Source organism: Hyaena hyaena, unplaced genomic scaffold (assembly GCF_003009895.1).
Source record: "Hyaena hyaena isolate Hyena2069 unplaced genomic scaffold, ASM300989v1 scaffold_471, whole genome shotgun sequence".
NCBI lineage: Eukaryota > Metazoa > Chordata > Mammalia > Carnivora > Hyaenidae > Hyaena > Hyaena hyaena.
The window spans coordinates 631,561-651,101 of NW_024081102.1; the positions used below are offsets into that span (position 1 = coordinate 631,561).

General features: G+C 50.2%; 1 protein-coding gene across 6 annotated transcripts in view; it reads right to left on the bottom strand.

Annotated features, from left to right (window-relative positions):
• Positions 1–273: 273 nt before the first annotated feature.
• Positions 274–19,541, bottom strand: part of EZH2 (enhancer of zeste 2 polycomb repressive complex 2 subunit) — a 67,929-nt gene continuing 48,661 nt past the window's right edge. For all 6 annotated transcript variants that reach the window (XM_039253902.1, XM_039253899.1, XM_039253900.1 and 3 more), the window contains exons 9-20: positions 11,924–12,015; positions 10,341–10,581; positions 9,388–9,557; positions 8,912–9,006; positions 7,254–7,294; positions 6,647–6,772; positions 5,605–5,783; positions 4,209–4,304; positions 3,519–3,600; positions 2,992–3,072; positions 2,748–2,832; positions 274–602 (exon numbers count right to left, since the gene is read on the bottom strand). In XM_039253902.1, coding sequence (XP_039109833.1) covers positions 542–602; positions 2,748–2,832; positions 2,992–3,072; positions 3,519–3,600; positions 4,209–4,304; positions 5,605–5,783; positions 6,647–6,772; positions 7,254–7,294; positions 8,912–9,006; positions 9,388–9,557; positions 10,341–10,581; positions 11,924–12,015 — 1,349 coding nt within the window. In that variant the 3' untranslated portion in view covers positions 274–541. The remainder of the gene's footprint in view (positions 603–2,747; positions 2,833–2,991; positions 3,073–3,518; positions 3,601–4,208; positions 4,305–5,604; positions 5,784–6,646; positions 6,773–7,253; positions 7,295–8,911; positions 9,007–9,387; positions 9,558–10,340; positions 10,582–11,923; positions 12,016–19,541) is intronic.

The window sequence follows — 19,541 nt, forward strand, 5'->3', positions numbered from 1 at the left end:
TCAGTAGAGTCTCCTCACACTGTTGCATTTCTGAATGGCCACCTGTTCGGCTCTGTTTATACAGAGAACGAGGCGTTGATGCCTCCGGGCGCCAGTGTCTTGTCACGTTGTGTGTCTGTAATAATTGGGCAAATTCATACTCACAGGTAACAGCATTGAAATCAGGACTCCCAGCAAGACATGTCACACACGCCCGGAGTTCACGGTGAGCGACCCCCCCCCCCGCCGCCCCCCCAGCTGACAGTTCTGTATGATCAGTGACGACACCAGGCAGAAGTTCAAGTATTCTTTATTCAAAGTTGAAAAATGTACCATACTGCATTATTGCAAAAATTCACTGGTACAAAACACTTTGCAGCTGGTGAGAAGGCAATAAAAAGTTGATTTTTAAATTCATTACTATAAATTATTCTTACAGTACTTTGCAAATTCAGAATTTCAAACTGCATTTAATTTCTCTAAATTGCCCACAGTACTCGAGGTTCCTGAAGCTAAGGCAGCTGTTCCAGAAAGGAGGAGGGGGAGGAGGAGGTAGCAGATGTCAAGGGATTTCCATTTCTCTCTCGATGCCCACGTACTTGAGGGCATCCGCCTGGCTGTATCTGAAACAGCATGAAACAGCAGTGACGTGAGACCTAGGCCGCCACCCCCATCCCCCCTCCCGAAGCGCCTGCACCGCGTCTCCTGGTTCCGCTCAGAGAAGTGGACAGACCCGTGAGCACGGCCGTCACCACAGACGGCCTAGCCCCAGCCCCTGGGGCACGGGACGCCCACGAGGAGCGCCGTGGCCCCACGGTGACTACACGTGGCCCGGCTTCTCCTGCAGCACCGCGGCCTTAGCCCCGGGATTTATTTGCACCAGTCATCTCCTTGCATCTAAATACACTCTTGTCGGTTTACCCACCGCCCCCCCACCCCCCCCAAGCCTGGCGCCGTGTCAGCACAGGGGGCGCGTGTCCTCACGCCATGACGGCCAGCAACTTCCCCAGAAAGGACCCCGAGGTGATCAGGTAGGACAGCAGCGCCATAACCGTCCCAGCACTGAACCCTAACAATGCAAAAGGCGCTTCGGCCGTCACAAAGCACGAAGTCGCTCCAAACGCAGGGACCAGGCAGGACCGCCCAGAAAAGCAGGTGCAGGACACCGTGTGAAGAGCGAGCACCTTCACTTTAGGAACCCTGCACCTGCAGGAACCCTGTGGAGGAGCGGGGCGCTCCCCACCCTTTGTCACACAGGCATACCTCGGTTTTATCGCGCTTGGCAAACCTTACTTTCTGTTGGGGGGGGGGGGGCGGTACCGAAGGTCTGTGGCAGCCTTACATCTAACAAGTCTGGTCAGTGGTGCAATATTCCAGACTTTCTCATTTAACATCAGGCCTGGTAAGCTGACTGGGGATCCTGGATGTGACTGCTCTGTTATGGGGCGGCACGAGCTGCACCCACAGGAGAAGATGGATTTAATGGCTACACCTCAGGTGTGCTCTGACCGCCCCTCCCCCCCCCCTCTGCTCGGGCCTCCCTAGTCCCTGAGATGCAGCAATATTGAAGTCAGGCCAGTTAACCACCCCCAGCGGCCCCTAAGTGCGCGAGTGAAAGGAAGGATCCTGCGTCTCTCACTTTAAATGAAAAAACTAGACACGACGGAGCTCAGCGAGGAAGGCATTTTGAAAAGCAAGCTGTGAACACCGAAGAGACGCTGGCGAAGGAATGGAAAGCGCTCCTCCGGGGACCACACGGATGGAGGAGGGCAGCGCGGGCCCCCTGCTGGTCCGGAGGTCGCAGGGGTCGGGACAGAAGACGCCGCCGGCCAATCGTTCCCGGACGCCAGAGCCGGGCCCCAACGCTCTCCCTCTCCGTGAAGGCGGAGGGAGGGGAGGAGGCTGCAGAGGTCGGCTCGGGGAAAGAAGCCGTCTCCACAGCACAGAGGTGCCGGCCAAGCGGCAAGTTCTCCAGAAGGTGCAGCGGGGGGCACCGACGACGGGCTCGCACCGCGTGGACACGGCAGCCTCCCGTGGGAGGGGCGGGCCAGGAGCGTCCTGCAAATCCGAGGGCCCCCGAGGACCATGCGAAGTCCGCTCTGCCCACGCTCTGTACGGGGAGCGGCGTGGCCTGCACGAGGCGCCTGTCTACACCACGGCTTCCCGATGTGGCAGGTCGGCTGCCGAGTTCCACGGCTCAGCGAAAGGGACTCCTTTCCACACAGGCTGCGGGCGGCCAGCGCCCCGGGTCACAGGCAAGCGCGCGGCCGGAGGCGGGCGGGATCGAGGCCCGTTCACGCCTGCGGCCACCGCACCGTCCCGCGGCCCATGGACCAGGCCGCCTGCCGACCGGCAGGTCTGGGGGGTCGGCGTGCGTTCCACGGGCGACGGCGGCCGCGCCTGGTGGCTCCTCGGATGGGTCTGGGCAAGGGAGACTGAACCGCCCTGGAGAAGGTTCACCGTTCTAGGTGCCATTAAGAACCCAGGTCGGCAGCCGTCACTGTCTGGCAAGCCCCCCCACCAGCAAGAGGATTGGGAATCACTTGGGTGCAGTGGTCTGGAACCGCACCCGCAATATCTCCGAGGCATGCCTGTACTTCACAAGTAAGCATTCCTTGTCTACCTTCCCACCCCAGCCGCTGACAGACAAGGACCAGAAGTAAATAAATCCCTCTAAGGACAGAAGAGCCAACACCAGGCTTCATCCACAGCTCAGAATCCAGGCAGAAAAAGCCCAGAGGTCCTCCTAGAAATTCGGGGTTACCAACCTGTAATCAAAAAACAGCTCTTCACCGGTCTGGATGGCTCTCTTAGCAAAAATCCCTATCCTGTGATCGCCGTTAACCATCATGACTGGAAAGAGATACACACACTGGTGTCAGTGAGTTGGATGAAGACAGGCCACAGGGAGGGTCTGACTTGTGCAAAGAACCTCTGTCGCAGGCCTGTCAAGTGGACGGTCACTGGTCTGCAAGGGGGTTCTGGTGAGAATGCGATCCCATTAGCACCTACCTTTTGCATAGCAGTTTGGATTTACTGAATGATTTGCAAAACGAATTTTGTTACCCTTGCGGGTTGCATCCACCACAAAATCTACAGAGAGAAAGAAAACACAATCCGGTGAACAATTTCAGTCCTAACTCGGTAAACACAAAGTTACCAGTCCCGGGGCTGCCACGGGTCAGAGCGGTTCACGGTTGGCTTGCACCAAAAATGACACCCAAGTTCCTAACTTCAAGAATGAGCATTTCACCTCCCCCCCGCAGACAGCCTGTGGAACACGTTCCCAGAAAGACCTTCTACTGTGCTTCAGCGGAAAGTTACTCTGAAGGTATCAGGGGCAAAGTGTGCCCCCCGCAGCCTCATGTTCTCCACCCAGAAACAGCATCTAGAAAGCAGCTTCCTCGTTCTCACAGGACTTTTGAGAACAACCAGGCAGGGCCCCGAAGAACATGTCCCAGCAGCCTTGCCAACAGCCGGTAAGTGAGGTGGAGATGCTCCCGGGGGCGCCCGGCTCGCAGATCCCCCCCCCCACCTACCATTGTTCAAGTTGAACAGGAAGCTGCACATGTACTTGTCATACACTTTCCCTCTTCTGTCGGCTTCATCTTGAGAAATAATCTAACAAGAAAGGGGATTCGGTGATGCAGGCTCCCAGGGGCCGCTCACTCCTCCGGCCTTCCTGCAGAACCTGCCCAGCGGCCCCTACGGCTGCTTTCTCTCTCCCATTCAGTCTACGTGCTGATCATTAGGAACAGTGAGGGCTGAGAAGTAACATTTCCTCCTCAAAAGGAATCCTGCCTGGAGAAAGTGGTTAGCGAAGGTCTTTTCACTGAATAAAAAATATCAACTGGGGGGGGGGGGGCAGGGGGTCCTTTCCAGAATGATGCCGCCCCGTGGTTCTGCCCCAGCTCTTTATGGCTACAACGGTGCATGAGTAAAGGACATTGCCGTTTCTAGTAGCTCATCAGTCGGCCTGGGGACCGAGCAGGGCAGCCTCTCCAGCAAGAAGCTCTGGTTCTCCCTGTCCCCAGCTGTGTGACGAGGACTGAAGCAGTTTATTGACCGGGACCCCCCACCCCCCAGCAGGAGCTAAGTCCGAGCCAAAAAGGCGTATTTTTACAACTTTGTGTCTCAGCGACCGCACAGGCTTGTCCAGCAAAACGGATCCCAGGCAAGTAACCACACCCGACCCGAGGACCACCCGAGCCCGGGCCACCCCGCCTTACCTCCCCACAGTACTCCGAAATGAACTCATTCTTCTGCACAGGATCTTTGATGAAAATCCCCCAGCCCGCCACGTCGGAGGGCGCCAGCAGCAAGTGCTAGAAAGGAAGCGCATGCGATCACGTGAGCAAGGCTAGAGAGCACCCAGTCCCCCCGTGGCCTCACACCCGTCCAGAAGCGACGCCACCGGGAGGGCTGCTCAGCGCCTCGACCCCCACCCCGGCGCGGCAGAACCACAAAACGCTGGGCGTTTTTGCTGAATAAAGCAATCTTAGGTAATACCGTTAAGCAGTTGAAACCTAGCTGGTAAAAAGTACTTATGTTCTGTTTGAGGAGTTAAAAGGTGGCACGTCCGCCTGAGCAGGGGTCTGTCAAGCACTCATACGTGGTCGGGGGAGACTTTTAGGGCTGAGTGTTAGCACCATGACAAGGACACAAACTGCCTAGAATACGACGACCCGACACCTCACAGCCAAAAATATGAAGCTGCTGCCACTGCCCTGAACAGGCTATCTGGAAGGGTGTGACCCCCCCACACACACATTCCTGGGTGACTTGGGCCATGACGGTCGGCAGCAGGGGCTCTGGGCCAGAATGCCTGGGTGGGGGGTCACTGCACCTAACCTATAAAATGGGGTGAGTCTCATAACTCCTGGAGTTCTGAGGACTAGAAGTCCCCACACAACACACTGTGAGCAGGGCCTGCTGTTACCCAAGTGTCAGCCTTGGGGGCGGGAGGGGGCACCAGTCAGGGGCGCGTCCCACTGCTGACTGCGGCACAGTCATGGATCCAGTCCCAAGGTCGGGCTGTGCACTGAGGATGGAGCCCGCTTGGGATTCTCTCTCGTTCACAAATAATAAACTTCTAAAACTAAGCATCAGCTGTTATAAAAATGATTAACGCAAGAAACCCTTCAGCTACCTACCCTAAAAAATCAGGTACAGAATTTCCCAAGTGCGTGTTGTCCAGGTAACAGACCTCCTGGTTGCTGCGGGTAAAACACCCACAGGCGCCTCGCAGGCCTCAGTCACGCAAGTCCCGCCGCGGTGTTCTCAGGGTTCGTGAAGAAAGCGGAACGAGTTCCGCAGTGGGCAGAACTTAGAACCTACCCCCGAAAATACTCCCCTTTCCCTCTGCACAATAAAGCAGCTTGGATGTGATCTGAGAAAAATCAAGTGTCTAGATTCTGACCGGAACACCACTTATTTACATGGAGACTAGCTCTAGAAGCAACTAGAAAAACTGCTCTTCTGAATCTGATGCCTCTCATAGCTGCGCGTCAGAATTTACTGGTTCATGTGACGCCACCGGAAGGTGCCCTCTGCCTCAGGGCACATTCCCCAGAAAAAAACCAGCCACCAATCGCGGCGCTGACGGCACTGGAGGGCGGGCCCCACCTTCTTGGAGCCCCGCTGGATGCTGCAGTTCTTGCAGGACACGTTCTTGCTGTCCCAGTGGTCGGCCGCACCACACGTGAGGCAGAGGTCGGGGTCGCACTCGCGCACGGCCAGGTAGCACGGGCACTGCTTGGTGTTGCACTGGGCTTTGCAGCGGCAGCCAGGGAAGCGGTTCTGACCTTCAGAGAGATGGGCCTCGTCACAACCTCGGTCTCGTGTGACCCTCCCCACCGTACCCCCTGCCCCCAGACAGAAGAGGAAACACCGGAACTGAAGTTACAGCCGTCAGGACGGAGACCCGCCCCCCGGGGCTCCTGCTCTTCCACTTTCACTTGCTGGATGGCGCGTGAACTGCAAAGCTCTAGCGCTAACACAGGTGTGAAGGAAAGATCCAGACTGAAGAATACCCACAGAGGGGCGCCTGGGGGCTGACTGTCCAACTTTGGTTCAGGTCATGATCTCACAGCCCAGGAGTTTCGAGCCAAGTGTCGGGCTCTGTGCTGGTGGCCCAGAACCTGCTTTGGATTCCGTCTCCCATTTTCTCTCTGCCCCCCGCCCAATTGTGCACCTGTGCTCTCTCTCAAAAATAAACATTTAGAAACTAAACAGTAGTAGCCATGGTTCACAACCACCCTAAGAGTCTAGAGCCCTAGGGATTTCCCTGGCACCCGCGCTGGCCGCGTAGTTTCACGACCCGCTGACAGGCCACTTATGCCCCGTTCCAAACCCCCGATGGGTTTGGGTAGACATAGCCTCCGGCAGCCACTTCTGGACACCCTGTACGTCCCACGCAACTTGACTGCGATCTAATGTGAACAATCCAAGAAAATCTCCTTTACAAACTCCAACCTGCCTCACCTGCCCACAGACCCACCCGGGCCGTGCGCACGGCGTCCCACGTGGGGGCCCGCAAATCCTTCTGGGGTAAGCAGATGTCCTCAAGGGGAGACCAAGCCCGGGCGGCCGGGTTTTGCTTACCCGGGCTTTCGGTCAGCAGTTCAGCCTAAGAAGGAAATTCCCGTGCAGTTCAGCCCATACTTACACTCTGAACTGCACTGACAAAACTTCTCACAGAAATTCTGTGCTATCACACAAGGGCACGAACTGTCACAAGGCTGCCGTGGGTGGTCACAGGGCTGATAGTTGTAAACATGATTAGAGGAGCCATCTGCACGAAGAGAACATGCAGGCAGGTCACCCAGGTGTAACGGGGTCGCACACAACGAACGAGGATCCCATCTTCTGCGTTACACGGAGGAGCAGCAAGTGTTCCCCATGTACCTACAGTAGGACACGTTTCTGCCTACGAAGCGATGGGAGACGGTCCCTCCCATCCCCCACATGCTGGGGCAGTCCAGAGCACTGCCCCCCCCGCCCCCCCACTCCACCCCGCTCCCAGAGTCCTCCCTGTCCCCTCCCAGCCCTACATCCGGAGTCATCCTTTTCACGGACTGGCCCGCTCCCCTCCAGGCAGCCAGCTCTCCCCGCGGCACAGGACTGACTAGCAGCTAATCCACAGACGTCCTCCACTGAAATGGGCTTAATGTAAGTCAATTCTATCAGAACATCCCCAACACTAACGCAGTTACTGGTCTGAAACAAACGAGACGTTTTTAAGTTAATTAGAAGTGGAAAGGAAAAATGCTAACCCTTTTTCAGCTGTATCTTTCTGCAGTGGGCAGCCCACAACCTGCAAAACACAGAAAATCAAGGTCGTCTTTGTGAAGCCGGGGAGTAGTCGCGGCACAGATCCAACAGAAGCCACTCCAACGGGTCAGGGCGGGCCAGGAACCCGAGTACGGCTGACCCTTGAACAACGCGGGGTTAGGGGCAAACCCCCACACCGTAAAAACTGTGCATCTACCTTTTGACTCCCCCGAAACATACCTACTGTGTAGCCTGTGAACACCAAGCCTCACGGTAATAATCAGTTAATACGTATTTCGTACATCACATGTACCATATGTGTACTGTGTTTTTACAATAAAGCTACAGAAAAGTGTGTTGAGAAAAATCATAAAACATTATTTACAGGACTGTACTTATCCCTACCACCCCTGCCCCCAACAGTTTTACAAACCCTGGCAGTTCAGACTTATGTTGTTCAAGGGTCGGCTGTAACCACGAGAGAAGAGACCACCCCCCCTCCATGCCTCCCCCTCCTCAGTCAGGCAAGGCACAGTGGTTGGGCTCATTCAGATGTAGATGAACCTCAAATAGTACAGTTGATTTCAGGCATCTTTAATAATTCCATTGAGCTGTGTGATCAGAATTCAATAAACTTAAGCCTAAATTCCTGTGAGAAGAACTTCTAAGTTCTTCAGGTTCTAAATCAAGTGGACCCTGCCTTTCTAACAGAAAGGAGCGTGTATGCAATTTCCAAAGCACAGTCGTCCTTTACCCCACACCCAACCATGTTTCTCTCTCAAGAACGTGCGGAGGGGGAGGAAAGTAGGCCAAGGTGTCTGGCTCCACACTAACAAATCAAGTCAGCCCCGGGGTGGCTCCAGTTGAGCATCCGACTCTTAGTTTTGGCTCAGGTCATGAGCTCACTCATGGCTTACCCAGTTCGAGCCCCACATCAGGCTCCACACTGGCAACATGAAGCCCGCATGGGATTTTCTCTCTCTCTCTCTCTGCCCCTCGCCCACTTGTTCTGTTCCCCACCCACCCCCCCAAGATACATAAACTTAAATCAAGTTTGCCTGAAAACACTCCCTTCCAGGCAAGCCTTTGTAAAAGGTGACCTTCACAGAGGCTTAATGCAAGGTGTCTATTGAGAAGAAAGTGACATGGGGTGCCTGGGTGGCTCAGGTGGTTAAGTGTCATGATCTCACGGTTTGTGGGATCGAGCCCCGTGTTGGGCTGTGCTGACAGCTCAGAGCCTGGAGCCTGCCTCAGATTCTGTGTCTCCCTTTCTCTCTCTGCCCCTCCCCTGCCCACACATGTTCTCTCAAAAATAAACCTTAAAAATGAAAAAAAATTTTTTAAAAGAAGAGAAAGTCACAGCACACACGTAGAGAATTCAGGCTCGTAGAATAAAAACAAGCTCAGCGCCCCGCTCAGCACTCACGCCCAGGAACACATCTTAGAGTGCATGCTCAATTGTCGATGGAGCCATCACTACAGAAGCTACCGTTACATTCTCCTAACACGCTGACTCTGCTGTGGCTACTGTACTCGTAAGAGGTAAATACCAGCGACAGCCTAGGCCGACAAGACTACAGCTTCTGTCACAGAGCGAAGGCTGACCACTGCCCTCAGAAGCATCCAGGGAACCTGCCGGATGGGCCATGTGCCAACTTACCGGTGTTTCCTCTTCTTCTTCCTTGGAGGGGTATCGACATCCTCAGCCGGCACTGGAGCTATAATGCTCGATTCTTTGACACGGAACTCATACACCTGGCAGGAGGTGCAGGGCCGTGAGGACCATGTGTTTAGGCAAACCCGTGTGCGCCGCCTCCCCCATCCCAGAAGCCTGCCCACCTCTGCCTCTGCCTCTGCACTGCCAGGCACTGGGACAGACGCTGACCGACCCACACTCTGACCGAGAGTCGCAAGGTTCACCTACAGTCTTCCTCTCTCTCTAGATCCCCTACCTGAGATCTCTAAAGTCAGAAGAATCATTTCCTGTCCATTCCCGCTCAGTGAACAAAAGATTAATCTACTTTTCGGGAGATGAACAGGAGCTTAAGAATAACCAGGAATGTTCTTCTGTTTGGACAGGGACTACCTGTTTTCCCTCTGAAGTTCCTGAAACAGGGTTTTACTATATAGGCTTACCTGTCTACAAGTTTTGGTCCCGATGAGACTGGCAATGGCACAGAAATTGTCATAATACGTGCCGATGAGGACCCGGAACATGGAGGCCTCGGCGCCACTCCACTCCACGTTCTCAGGAGGCTCAATGTTTGGCTTCATCTTTATTGGCGTCTGACACCGAGAATTCGCTTCTAGAAAACCAAAATTACCCACTGGTCAAAAAATGACAATTTGGGGCACCTGGGTGGCTCAGTGGGCTCAGCGTTCAACTCCTGATCTTGGCTCTGGTCAGGATCTCACAGTTCGTGGGATCGATACCCACATAGGGCTCTGCGATGACAGCGTGGAGCCTGCTTGGCATTTTCTCCCTCCCTCCCTCTCTGCCCCTCCTCCACACTCTCAAAATAAATAAGGGAGAGAGAGGGGAAGAAAGAAAGAGTAAAACTCAAGTGTTGTGCTTAAAAAAAAAAAGCAGGGAGTGAATCATCTCAAGAAGAAGGCTGGAAACCGCCCCTAAGCCTCCCAGGGAGCACAGACTGGGTCCCCTTTAACACAACCTTCTGGATGCGAGCAGGGGGGCCACCAGCGCTTGGCAGGCTGGTCGGTAAAGCCTGAAGCTCTGGATCTCGGGGTCACAGGTTCACACGCCCCACTGTGGGTAGAGAGCTTACTCAAAAAACTAATAAAATGAAAGCGAAGGGTCTACTGCTGTCAGTCAGTCACAGGGCCGAGAGGACAAGTGCAATCCCAGCAGTACGACAGTGGCCGGCACTTCCGGTGGGCCCTTCCAACCCAGACCTCGCACAGACATCAACGGCATTAAACCGCATGAGGAAGGGAAGCGACGCGGAAGGGGACACACGCCGCCCGTCCCCCCCCGACGCGCGGGCCGGGATGTGAGCAGAGGCGGCAGAACCCGGCCCCGCGCCCGCGACCCCTCCAAGCAGAGCCCCGCCCAGCGCCCCGCGTCTCACCGGAGGAGCTGGACGTCTCGTCCTTCTTCTCCTCCTCCTCCTTGTCGTTGTTCTCCCCGCCCGTCTCGGCCCCCGCCTCCCGGTCGCTGTCTGTGTCCTTCGACTCCAGCACATTGATGGTGGGGGTACTGGGCCTGCTGCTGTTGTTGGGCAGCCTCCCCCTCCTGCGGCCTCCGGGTCGCTTCGGCGGCGTCTTTATCCGCTCGGCCGTGAGGGCGGCAGCAAACTCCTTCGCTCCTTCCTACGGATGCAAAGGCGCAAACACCACGGTAAACAGCTCCAACTCGGCGTGTAGAATGAGATAAAAAGACGCACAAAGCAAGTCAGCCAATAAATTCCCACGATACCCACGTTCACCAATAATCATTTGCACATCCTGGCTTTCTGTCTGCTTTCGATAGTTTGAAAATTTCCGAAATATCAGTCTAGGTTCTGTCTGTGCTACAGGGTGTGAGAGCAGGCGAGGCCACTCTCCATGAACCTGTGAGCTGTGTTCTATTCATGGATTACAACAAAATATAAACAGGTAAGTCTCTTTAAACGTGAACCTTCATGAGAAGAATCGCACACCTAACGTGCATCCAGACCCCGACTTTCCTACTGCAGGGTCTCTTAGGTGCCTCTCTCTGGAGAGATTTCAGGAACACACAGAGAACACGAATCACAGAAGCACGCTGGGCTTTGTCGCATCCTGCCTTACTATTAAAAAGAACATCCCCCTTTTCCTGGGAGGGTTGCACGGCCCCCCAAAACCGTGAAAACAGTGCATTTGGCATCAGCAAGTCTGATAAGCCAGCCTCCAAGCGTATGCGACGACGGTACGATCGTGGATCACAGAGAGACACAGAAACATGTCAGATGAGCGCAGGAAAACCCCAGCTGCCACCAAATATTCTATAGCTGTGCTCCGGAATCCCACACAGTGGCAGCAGAAGGGAGAAGTTTGAGAGCAGCCAACAGATTTATACTTCTTTCTACGCAAACCAAACTGCTTAAAAATAGGATACCTTCTGCAGGTGCCATTCAATGAATCTTCTGTCCAAAATGCAACAGGCAATATATACCCATCTAGTTCCTAGGTAGCAATGGCTTGGTTCAAAGAGGGGAAGTGGTAAAAATAAGATAGTACCCGTAAAAAAAAAAAAAACTGTTCTACCTCATATCTTCCTAAACCCTTCTCTCCATCGTTAAAAAAAAAAATCTGTGGCGTCTGTCACCTCACCGCAACCACCATGGGTCTAGAACCCTGAGGAAGGCTTGGGAACCACCATGGACAATTATGAGCTTCTGGGGCTGAAGCAGCCACCTGTCCTTCTCACACTCATGACTCCGGCGGGTGTAAGAGTCCCTGATGCTAACAACCTTGCCAGGTTGAAGAGGTCAACACAGAGAGACCAAGAATACTATGAGATTCACAAAGGACCAGAATGTGCAGAAGGTGACCGTGAGGGAAGAAACGGCAACGGGGAGAGCCCCTGCCCACCACATGGCCAAGGTACAGGAGCAGGAGGGCCCACACTGGCCTCCCAGACCTCACCCCCGTCCCCTGGCAAGACTCCGGAGCAGGCAGCCCTCATGCTTACCAGGTGCTGGTAACACTGTGGTCCACATGGCTTGTTGTCCAGAGCCGTTTCTGTGTTCTTCCGCTTGTAAGTGTTGGGTGTTGCGTGAAAAGCTGCAAAATAAACAAAATATCCGAATAGGACTATAGTCACTCGTCATTTCCAGTTTCACTGGAAACAGTCAACTAGTACATTACAACCTTGCCAACATAGGGTTTCCATTACAGAACTTCCCTTCAAGCTCTTCTTGACTCATCTCAACGTATTTTCCCCGACTCTCCCCTGGCATACCACCAGTCCTCCCCACGAACCCGTAACCAGGGAGGAAACAGTACATTCTGGAATGATTAGGGGTTTCCTCCTTTTCTCCTTGCAAGTATAATTGATGCACATAAACTCTTAACTCTGAACACGAATATTTGAGTCTTTAATTAGAAATAATGGATATACCCCTCTACGATGAAATCAGATTTCCTATTTTTACCAAAGATTTCTAGCATCTACAATTTCTTGATTTCTAAATAAAGGTCAGCAATCAGCGTCTCAAGTGGGACAAGAATGGGACAGCACTTGTTTAAAACTAGTTTTTTAAAATAGAGGACAGGGAGGGGGTGCCTGGGTGGCTCAGTGGGTTAAGCGTCCGACTTCGGCTCAGGTCGTGATCTCACGGTTTGTCGGTTCGAGCCCCACATCAGGCTCTGTGCTGACAGCTCCGAGCCTGGAGCCTGCTTCCAATTCTGTGTCTCTGTCTCTCACTCTGCCCTCCCCCACTCACGCTGTCTCTCTGTCTCTCAAAAATAAACATTTTAAAAAATCCTTTTAATAAAAAAACTAAAAAATACTATAAAAGAGGACGAGGCACCTGGGTGGCTCAATCAGTTAAGTGATTCTCAGCTTTGGCTTCAGGTCACAATTTCATTTTTGTGGGATTAGGCCCCGCATCGGCCTCTGCACTGACAGCAGGGAGCCTGCTTCAGATTCTCTTTCACCCTTCTCAAAATAAACTTTAAAAAATAATATTTTTTAATAACAATAAAAAATAAAGAAGATACCCTCAGACTACTGAAGCTCCATCACTTTGGCTCAGACACAATTCAAGAACCTAGACATGACTTCTATAGGAAATACATGGTCACACAAAACAGGTTCTAGAAACAAAAGTGTTTGAAACTTAAAGTCCCCAAGCAACGTGGTAACAAGATTCAGAGTACACCACACTGGCCAACTAACTGAGTGTGAATGCAAAGCAGTGAGAAGGTAGGAGAAACCCTCGAGAAAGCCTGCTTCCAGCTACCAAGGCAAATGCTACAAATGCCCTGTTCAAATCACACAACACAAAAATGATCTAATTTGGATAAAAACAACTGACACAATCATGAAACAAACCATTTAAAAACCATCTGTAGAAAGCCATAATTCTATGCACAGAACTTAAACGGGAAAGATGAACTGACTGATGAGGAGAACAAGAAAAAGACAACAAAGTGAGATCTTTAAAGTAGAAATTCAAGGCTCAAATTCTGTTTGAAGTGAGTTCGATTTCCCTGGAATGAGAGGGTGACACCATGACACATTTAGCACTGGGTTACATTTCTGACCAGGTGAGAACCCCAAAAATAAAAGTCAGAGCCTATGGAAGGTTAAGGTCACATCAGCAGCAAGGAACTGCATCCATCCAAGAAACAAGATCACCCTTAGCCAGAGCCAGCAGCACATACTGATATGTTTTTGGTAAAACTCATTTTTAGTCTGGATAGCTCCTCTGTTTAAAGACGATGTTCCTGATTTCACCTGAGCCCGTGGAAAACATAGAGGCCCGAACACAAGCGAGGACAGCAACCGCTGTGCGACACGAGCTGGGGCCGCTGCAAGGGCTGCTCGTAAGTCACGTGTTGGCTCTACAGGAAAAACTAACACACTGATAGTCAAAGGTACTTTAATAATTGTTAAAGTACCATTGTTAATTTCACATTGCGCTTAGCTCAAGAAAGAGAAGTATTCTCATTGTTAGACTTCCCTCGGCAGAATTTCAATCTTCCAATTATTTAAGGAAACTAAGTACACAAAGAACTCCCCCTTCTAGAAATGTCTGGACTACTTTAGATTTTCAGAGCACTTAATAGTTTCACATCAGCATCTTAAAGTACTAATATTTCAACTATGTTATTAAAATATATTTCAAGCTAAATATAATATGAGGGGAAAAGATGATATAAAATAACCTAATCAGTAAAACTGTTAAAAAGAACATTCAAGCAGGGTATGTTTTCTAAAACTTGACAAAAAGAGAACAAGAAACGTTGAGCGCTTCTAGGGGTTTGGTTTGGTTTTTTTCAAAAGCAACCTATAAAATCTTGATGAAAAATCTCATCTAAAGGTTGTCAAGCAAAGATAAAAAGACTTACAATATCCAGTTCCCACTCCTCCCTATACCTGTATTTAAGTAAACTGGAGGTTCTAAAAACCAGCTAAAAATCCCGAATAGCCCCTCAGAATCTTGTAAAGTCTTTCCGCATGGAGCCGCACATGCAGAACTGGAGAACTCGAGGATTGCGGAGGTGGACAAACCCTAGCAGTCACCTACTTCCAGTGGTGGTTTTACAGATTAGGAAATGGGACTAAATAATCCGCGTGGCAGGTTCGCGGGCAGGCGGCAAGTGAGCTGAGACCGGCACCCAACACGCTGCACCACAGGCAGGGAGAGACGCCTTCCCTGCCCCCCACCCTGTTGCGACGTTCACTTCTCCTACATACTTCAGCTCGATGTCCTGTGATAATTATGACAAAACAACTGATCGCAGATTAGTACAAAGTGTCGCGTTTATACATTAACTTCTGCCCAAGTACTGATCTTGTCTGCTCTGATTAGAACCTGGCATTAAGGATTCTTTCTGAATATACTTACAGTTGGAATCCTATATATTCTCTGTCCACCAGAGCTCAGACTATTAAGAAGTACCCTACAAAATGACCATGTCAATGCTCAGAGCATGGGACAGTAGTAACAACAGCAGGCAGTGACGGCAGCCAACAGTAGACACTTCTGTGTTCGAAGCACACAAGAAATCCCCCAGGCGTCGGGATCCTCACCCCCAATTACAGATGAGGAAAATCAAGATGTAGGGACGGTAAGCCACTCCGTTAATTATATGGCAAGTATGAACTTCCTAGGTCTGTATTTTAATCATTACACATCTGAAATACTAAAAAAGAAAGTCAACCATCAACTGCAAACTTTGGAACAGTTTCTGAAATTCTAACAATTAAAATGTTAAAAGATCTACAATTAGCATTAATACACATTCCAAAAAGCCTAGACTTTTACATAATATCAAAAGTGACAAACGGGTTTTATGCTTAAAACGGATTCCTCTGTAAGCCATTCAGAGAATAGAAAACCTAACAAAACATTTATTCCAGGCTTCTACTAGAACTTTGATCCTATTTAAGCACATGAAATTTCCCAACCTTAATTTCCCAGGCTGCCTGCCTTCCTGACCTATCAGGAAATGTGTCACTTCTTTATACCCACCACAGTCCATTCAGGAGCTGACCCTGGTTCCTCTAGTAAGCGTCAAAGACAGACCAGGCAGCCAATTTTAGGCTGAAATTTTTATAAAGAAATGACATCAGGGCAGCTGGGGGTCTCAGTCAGTTAAGCGTCCGACTCTTGATTTCAGCTCAGGTCACAAACTTATGGTTCATGGGACTGAGCCCCATGATTCTCTCTCTCCCTCGCTCTCCTGCCCCTCCCCCATTCGCATGCACTCTCTCAAAAACTTTTTTGGGGCACCTGGGTCGCTCAGTCGGTTAAGTGTCCAGCTTCGGCTCAGCTCATAATCTCATGGTTTGTGGGTTCGAGCCCTGCATCAGGCTCTGTGTTGACAGCTAGCTCAGAGCCTGGGGCCTGTTTCAGATTCTGTATCTCCCTCTCTCTCTCTGATCCTCCACTGCTCACGCTGACTTTCTCTCAGAAATAAATAAAACATTAAAAAAATTTTTTTAATAAATAAATTTTTTCATAGTTTACTATCAAGTTGGTTTCCATAGAACACCCAGTGCTCATCCCCACAAGTGCCCTCCTCCATGCCCATGACCCCCCTTCCCCTCTCCCCACCCCCATCAGCCCTCAGTTTGTTCTCAGGATTCAAGAGTCTCTCATGGTTTGCCTAAACTTTTTTAAAAGGCAAGCAAGAAAGAAATTACAGGACGCCCAAGTTTGCAGAACAGCCCATTTCCAATTTACAAAATGGATCATGGCCTAAAAGTTATCTGGAATACAAAGTGGAATTTGTTCCCAAACCAAAACCATGTATCCTTAGAGGTTCATTCGAACGTGTAAGTCCCTCTAATAAAAAAGACCCACGGTCAGACAGATACTCAGCTTCTGGTTCGGATGAACTGCAAATCCCCCTAACCATCAAAACTTCTTCCTTACAGACAAAAATGGTAGATACCCCAACATCTAAATCACAGATAAGGCCTGGAATCAGGTTACTGCACAGAAATAATTAAAATAGATGACATCCAAAAAGACCCTTCTACCCAGAAGTTAAAAATTCTCCCGTAAACAAGTTAAAAAGAAAACAGTTGGGGTGCCTGGGTGGCTTAGTCAGTTAAGCATCCGACTTTCGCTTAGGTCATGATCTCGCGGTTCGTGGGTTCGGGCCCCGCGTCGGGCTCTGTGCTGACTGCCAGCTCAGAGCCTGGAGCCTGTTTCAGTCTGTGACTCCCTCTCTCTCTGACCCTCCCCTGCTCACACTGTCTCTCTCTCTCTCCTAGAAATAAATAAAACATTAAAAAAAAATTTTTTAAATAAATAAATAAAAAGAAAACAGTCAACATTCCTTAAAATTCCTGAAGACAATAATGATCAAATATCAGCCTAAGAGAAGTTGAAACCGTGCTCTAGTAACAACTCTCTGGGTATTCACCACATAAAGCCAAAAATCAGACTCATAAAGAGAAAAGTAGCAAAACTAATACAGTAGCTGATTCTGAGGGGGAAATACAGAAAACAGATTCTTAAAATAAAACAGACATCACTTAGGTGCATCAAAAAAATGAAAGAAAGAAGAATCACTGAACACCCAGATCAACTTTATAAAAATAAATTTCAAAACGTGGGTATAACAGGTAATTTCCAAAACTGATCCAGATGCAACAGAAAATGTATCTGCTAGTACCAAAAGTATCTAACACTGCATTGAAGATATAAGCCAACGTAATTAGACACGGAAAGAAATTAGTCATAAAGACAAAATCTCAACAACTACAGTCTACCTACAGAACTAGAAAACTCAAAAAAAAATCCACTGAGAAACTACTATAAACAAGGACAATTCCATAAGGTATCAAGGTATAAAACATGTAACACTTAAAGAGAAAAAGCCCAGCAACAACCCATTAACCTAGAACTCATCTTATGAAAGAATGTAGAAGAGCCACATGAGGAAAATTCGAGGTTATTAAAGGACACAGAAGGAAACCTGATCATAGGTTACACTTAATCCTCATTTTAAAATGTCAATTTCCCCTTAGGTAATTTATAAATTTAACGGAGTTCCAATGAAGATATTACCTACACTTTTTTTGTAATTAGACAAACTGATTCTAAAATTTACATTAAAGAACCAGAAGGAACAGGCAAGAGATCTCTGAATAAAGCCTCTTGGAAGAGAACACAGAAAAAGAGAGCCGAGCACACGTGGTAACAGGCACGGAGGGCGGCCTTTCCAGGAAATGGCATGGAAACCACTATGCAGCCTTGGGGGTGGGGAGAAGTAGATCCAAAACTCTATCAAAATCACTCACTTCCAAAGGATCAAAGAGTTAAATGCAAAAGAGCGAAGCCAAAACCAGCGGACCAGGTTAACCTACACTTATACAAACGCTGTGCAGGCATGGCCAAGGTCATTCACCGCGGCACTGTCACGGCAAAAGGCGCGACAGGACCCAAATGCTGAGTTGCACTGCCTCCTGGGATGGAAGGCTACGCGGCTCTCCAGACAGGAACTTCCTCTACACCATGAACTCAAAACAGGGAGAAGCCTCACGAGTATGGCACCTTGTGAGAAGGACGGTAGGGAAAAGAACATCTTTGCATTTTGCCAGAGGATACTACAGAAAGATACAGAAGAACTGAGGTTAGTGGTCTAAGGAGGAAGGTACAAACTCTATGCGTGGGGCACACGTGGCAGGAAGAATCCACTGGACACCTTTTAATACATTTTTGAAACGTCTACCATGTGTAGACATTTTTGTTTAAAAAATAGTAACTAAAAACAAGCCAGGTACTGTTCTAAGTATTTTACGCATCATAATAAAATTAATCTTCACAAGAGCTGGTGACGCGCTGTTATTCTATCATAGGTACAAAACGCTACGTTGAACATGCATCTAACGACGTACTGACTGGTTCCCTTTGCCCAGGAGACGGTCTGCGAGGTTTGGCCAAAGCTGGTGGGACGCAGCGAGTCCCCACAGAATCCGTCCAGGCTGAATGACGATGAGCCTGGCTCCAGTGCACGGAGAAGGGAAGGAAGGAAGGAAGGAAGGAAGAAGGGGCGTGGCAGCCAGGGACCCACCGCTCCGAGTGCCACGTGTGGCCAGCCCGCCATCCCCCCGAAGCGAAGTTCACTACAATGTCCCCAGCTTGACAAGAGGGATTTATCAGGTTCAGGGTTCGTCTCAACTACTCAAATCTGAAGACCATGACAAAAAAGCTCCTGTAATCGTGATCAGGAGCAGCAGCCTACTTCCTGGCTCACCTGCACCGAGACGGCACTGAAGTACTACGTCCACAGACTGGAGGCACCGGTTCCCGGACTCCCGCGTGGAGCTTCCGCTCCACTGTTCTGACACCTGGATGCAATTCACACTATTCTTCCTAAGAACCGGACAGAACTTTATAAACCGGCCGGGGGGGAGGGGGGCTGGTTCAGTCAGTAAAGTGCGCGACTCTTGGTCTCAGAGTCATGAGTTCAAGCCCCACACTGGGGGCAGAGATTACTTAAAAAATAAAATCTTTGGGGTGCCTGAGTGGCTCAGTCAGCTGAGTATGTGACTCTAGATTTCAGCTCCGGTCATGACACTGGAATGGTGGGATGGAGCCTGCCTGAGGTTCTCTCTCTCCCTCTCACCCTCTCTAAGTAATAACAATAAAATCTTTAAAAAACAAAAAAATGAGAAGCACCTGGGACGCTCAGTCCATTGAGCGACCGATTTCACCTCAAGTCATGATCTCGAGGTTTATGAGTTCAAGCCCCACTGGACTCAGCCCGTCAGCGCAGAGCCTGCTTCAGATCTTCCGTGTCTCTCTCTGCCCCTCCCCCACTTATGCTCAACAAATAATAAAACATTAAATAATATATATTTCTTTAAAAATTAAAACACTGAGGGGGCGCCTGGGTGGCTTAGTCGGTTAAGCGTCCGACTTTCGCTTAGGTCATGATCTCGCGGTTTGTGGGTTCGAGCCCAGCATCAGGCTCTGTGCTGACAGCTAAGAGCCTGGAGCCTGTTTTGGATTCTGTGTCTCCCTCTCTCTCTGACCCTCCCCTGCTCACGCTGTCTCTCTCTCTCTCTCCTAGAAATAAATAAAAAATATTCAAAAAAAAAAAATTAAAACATTGGGGAGAGA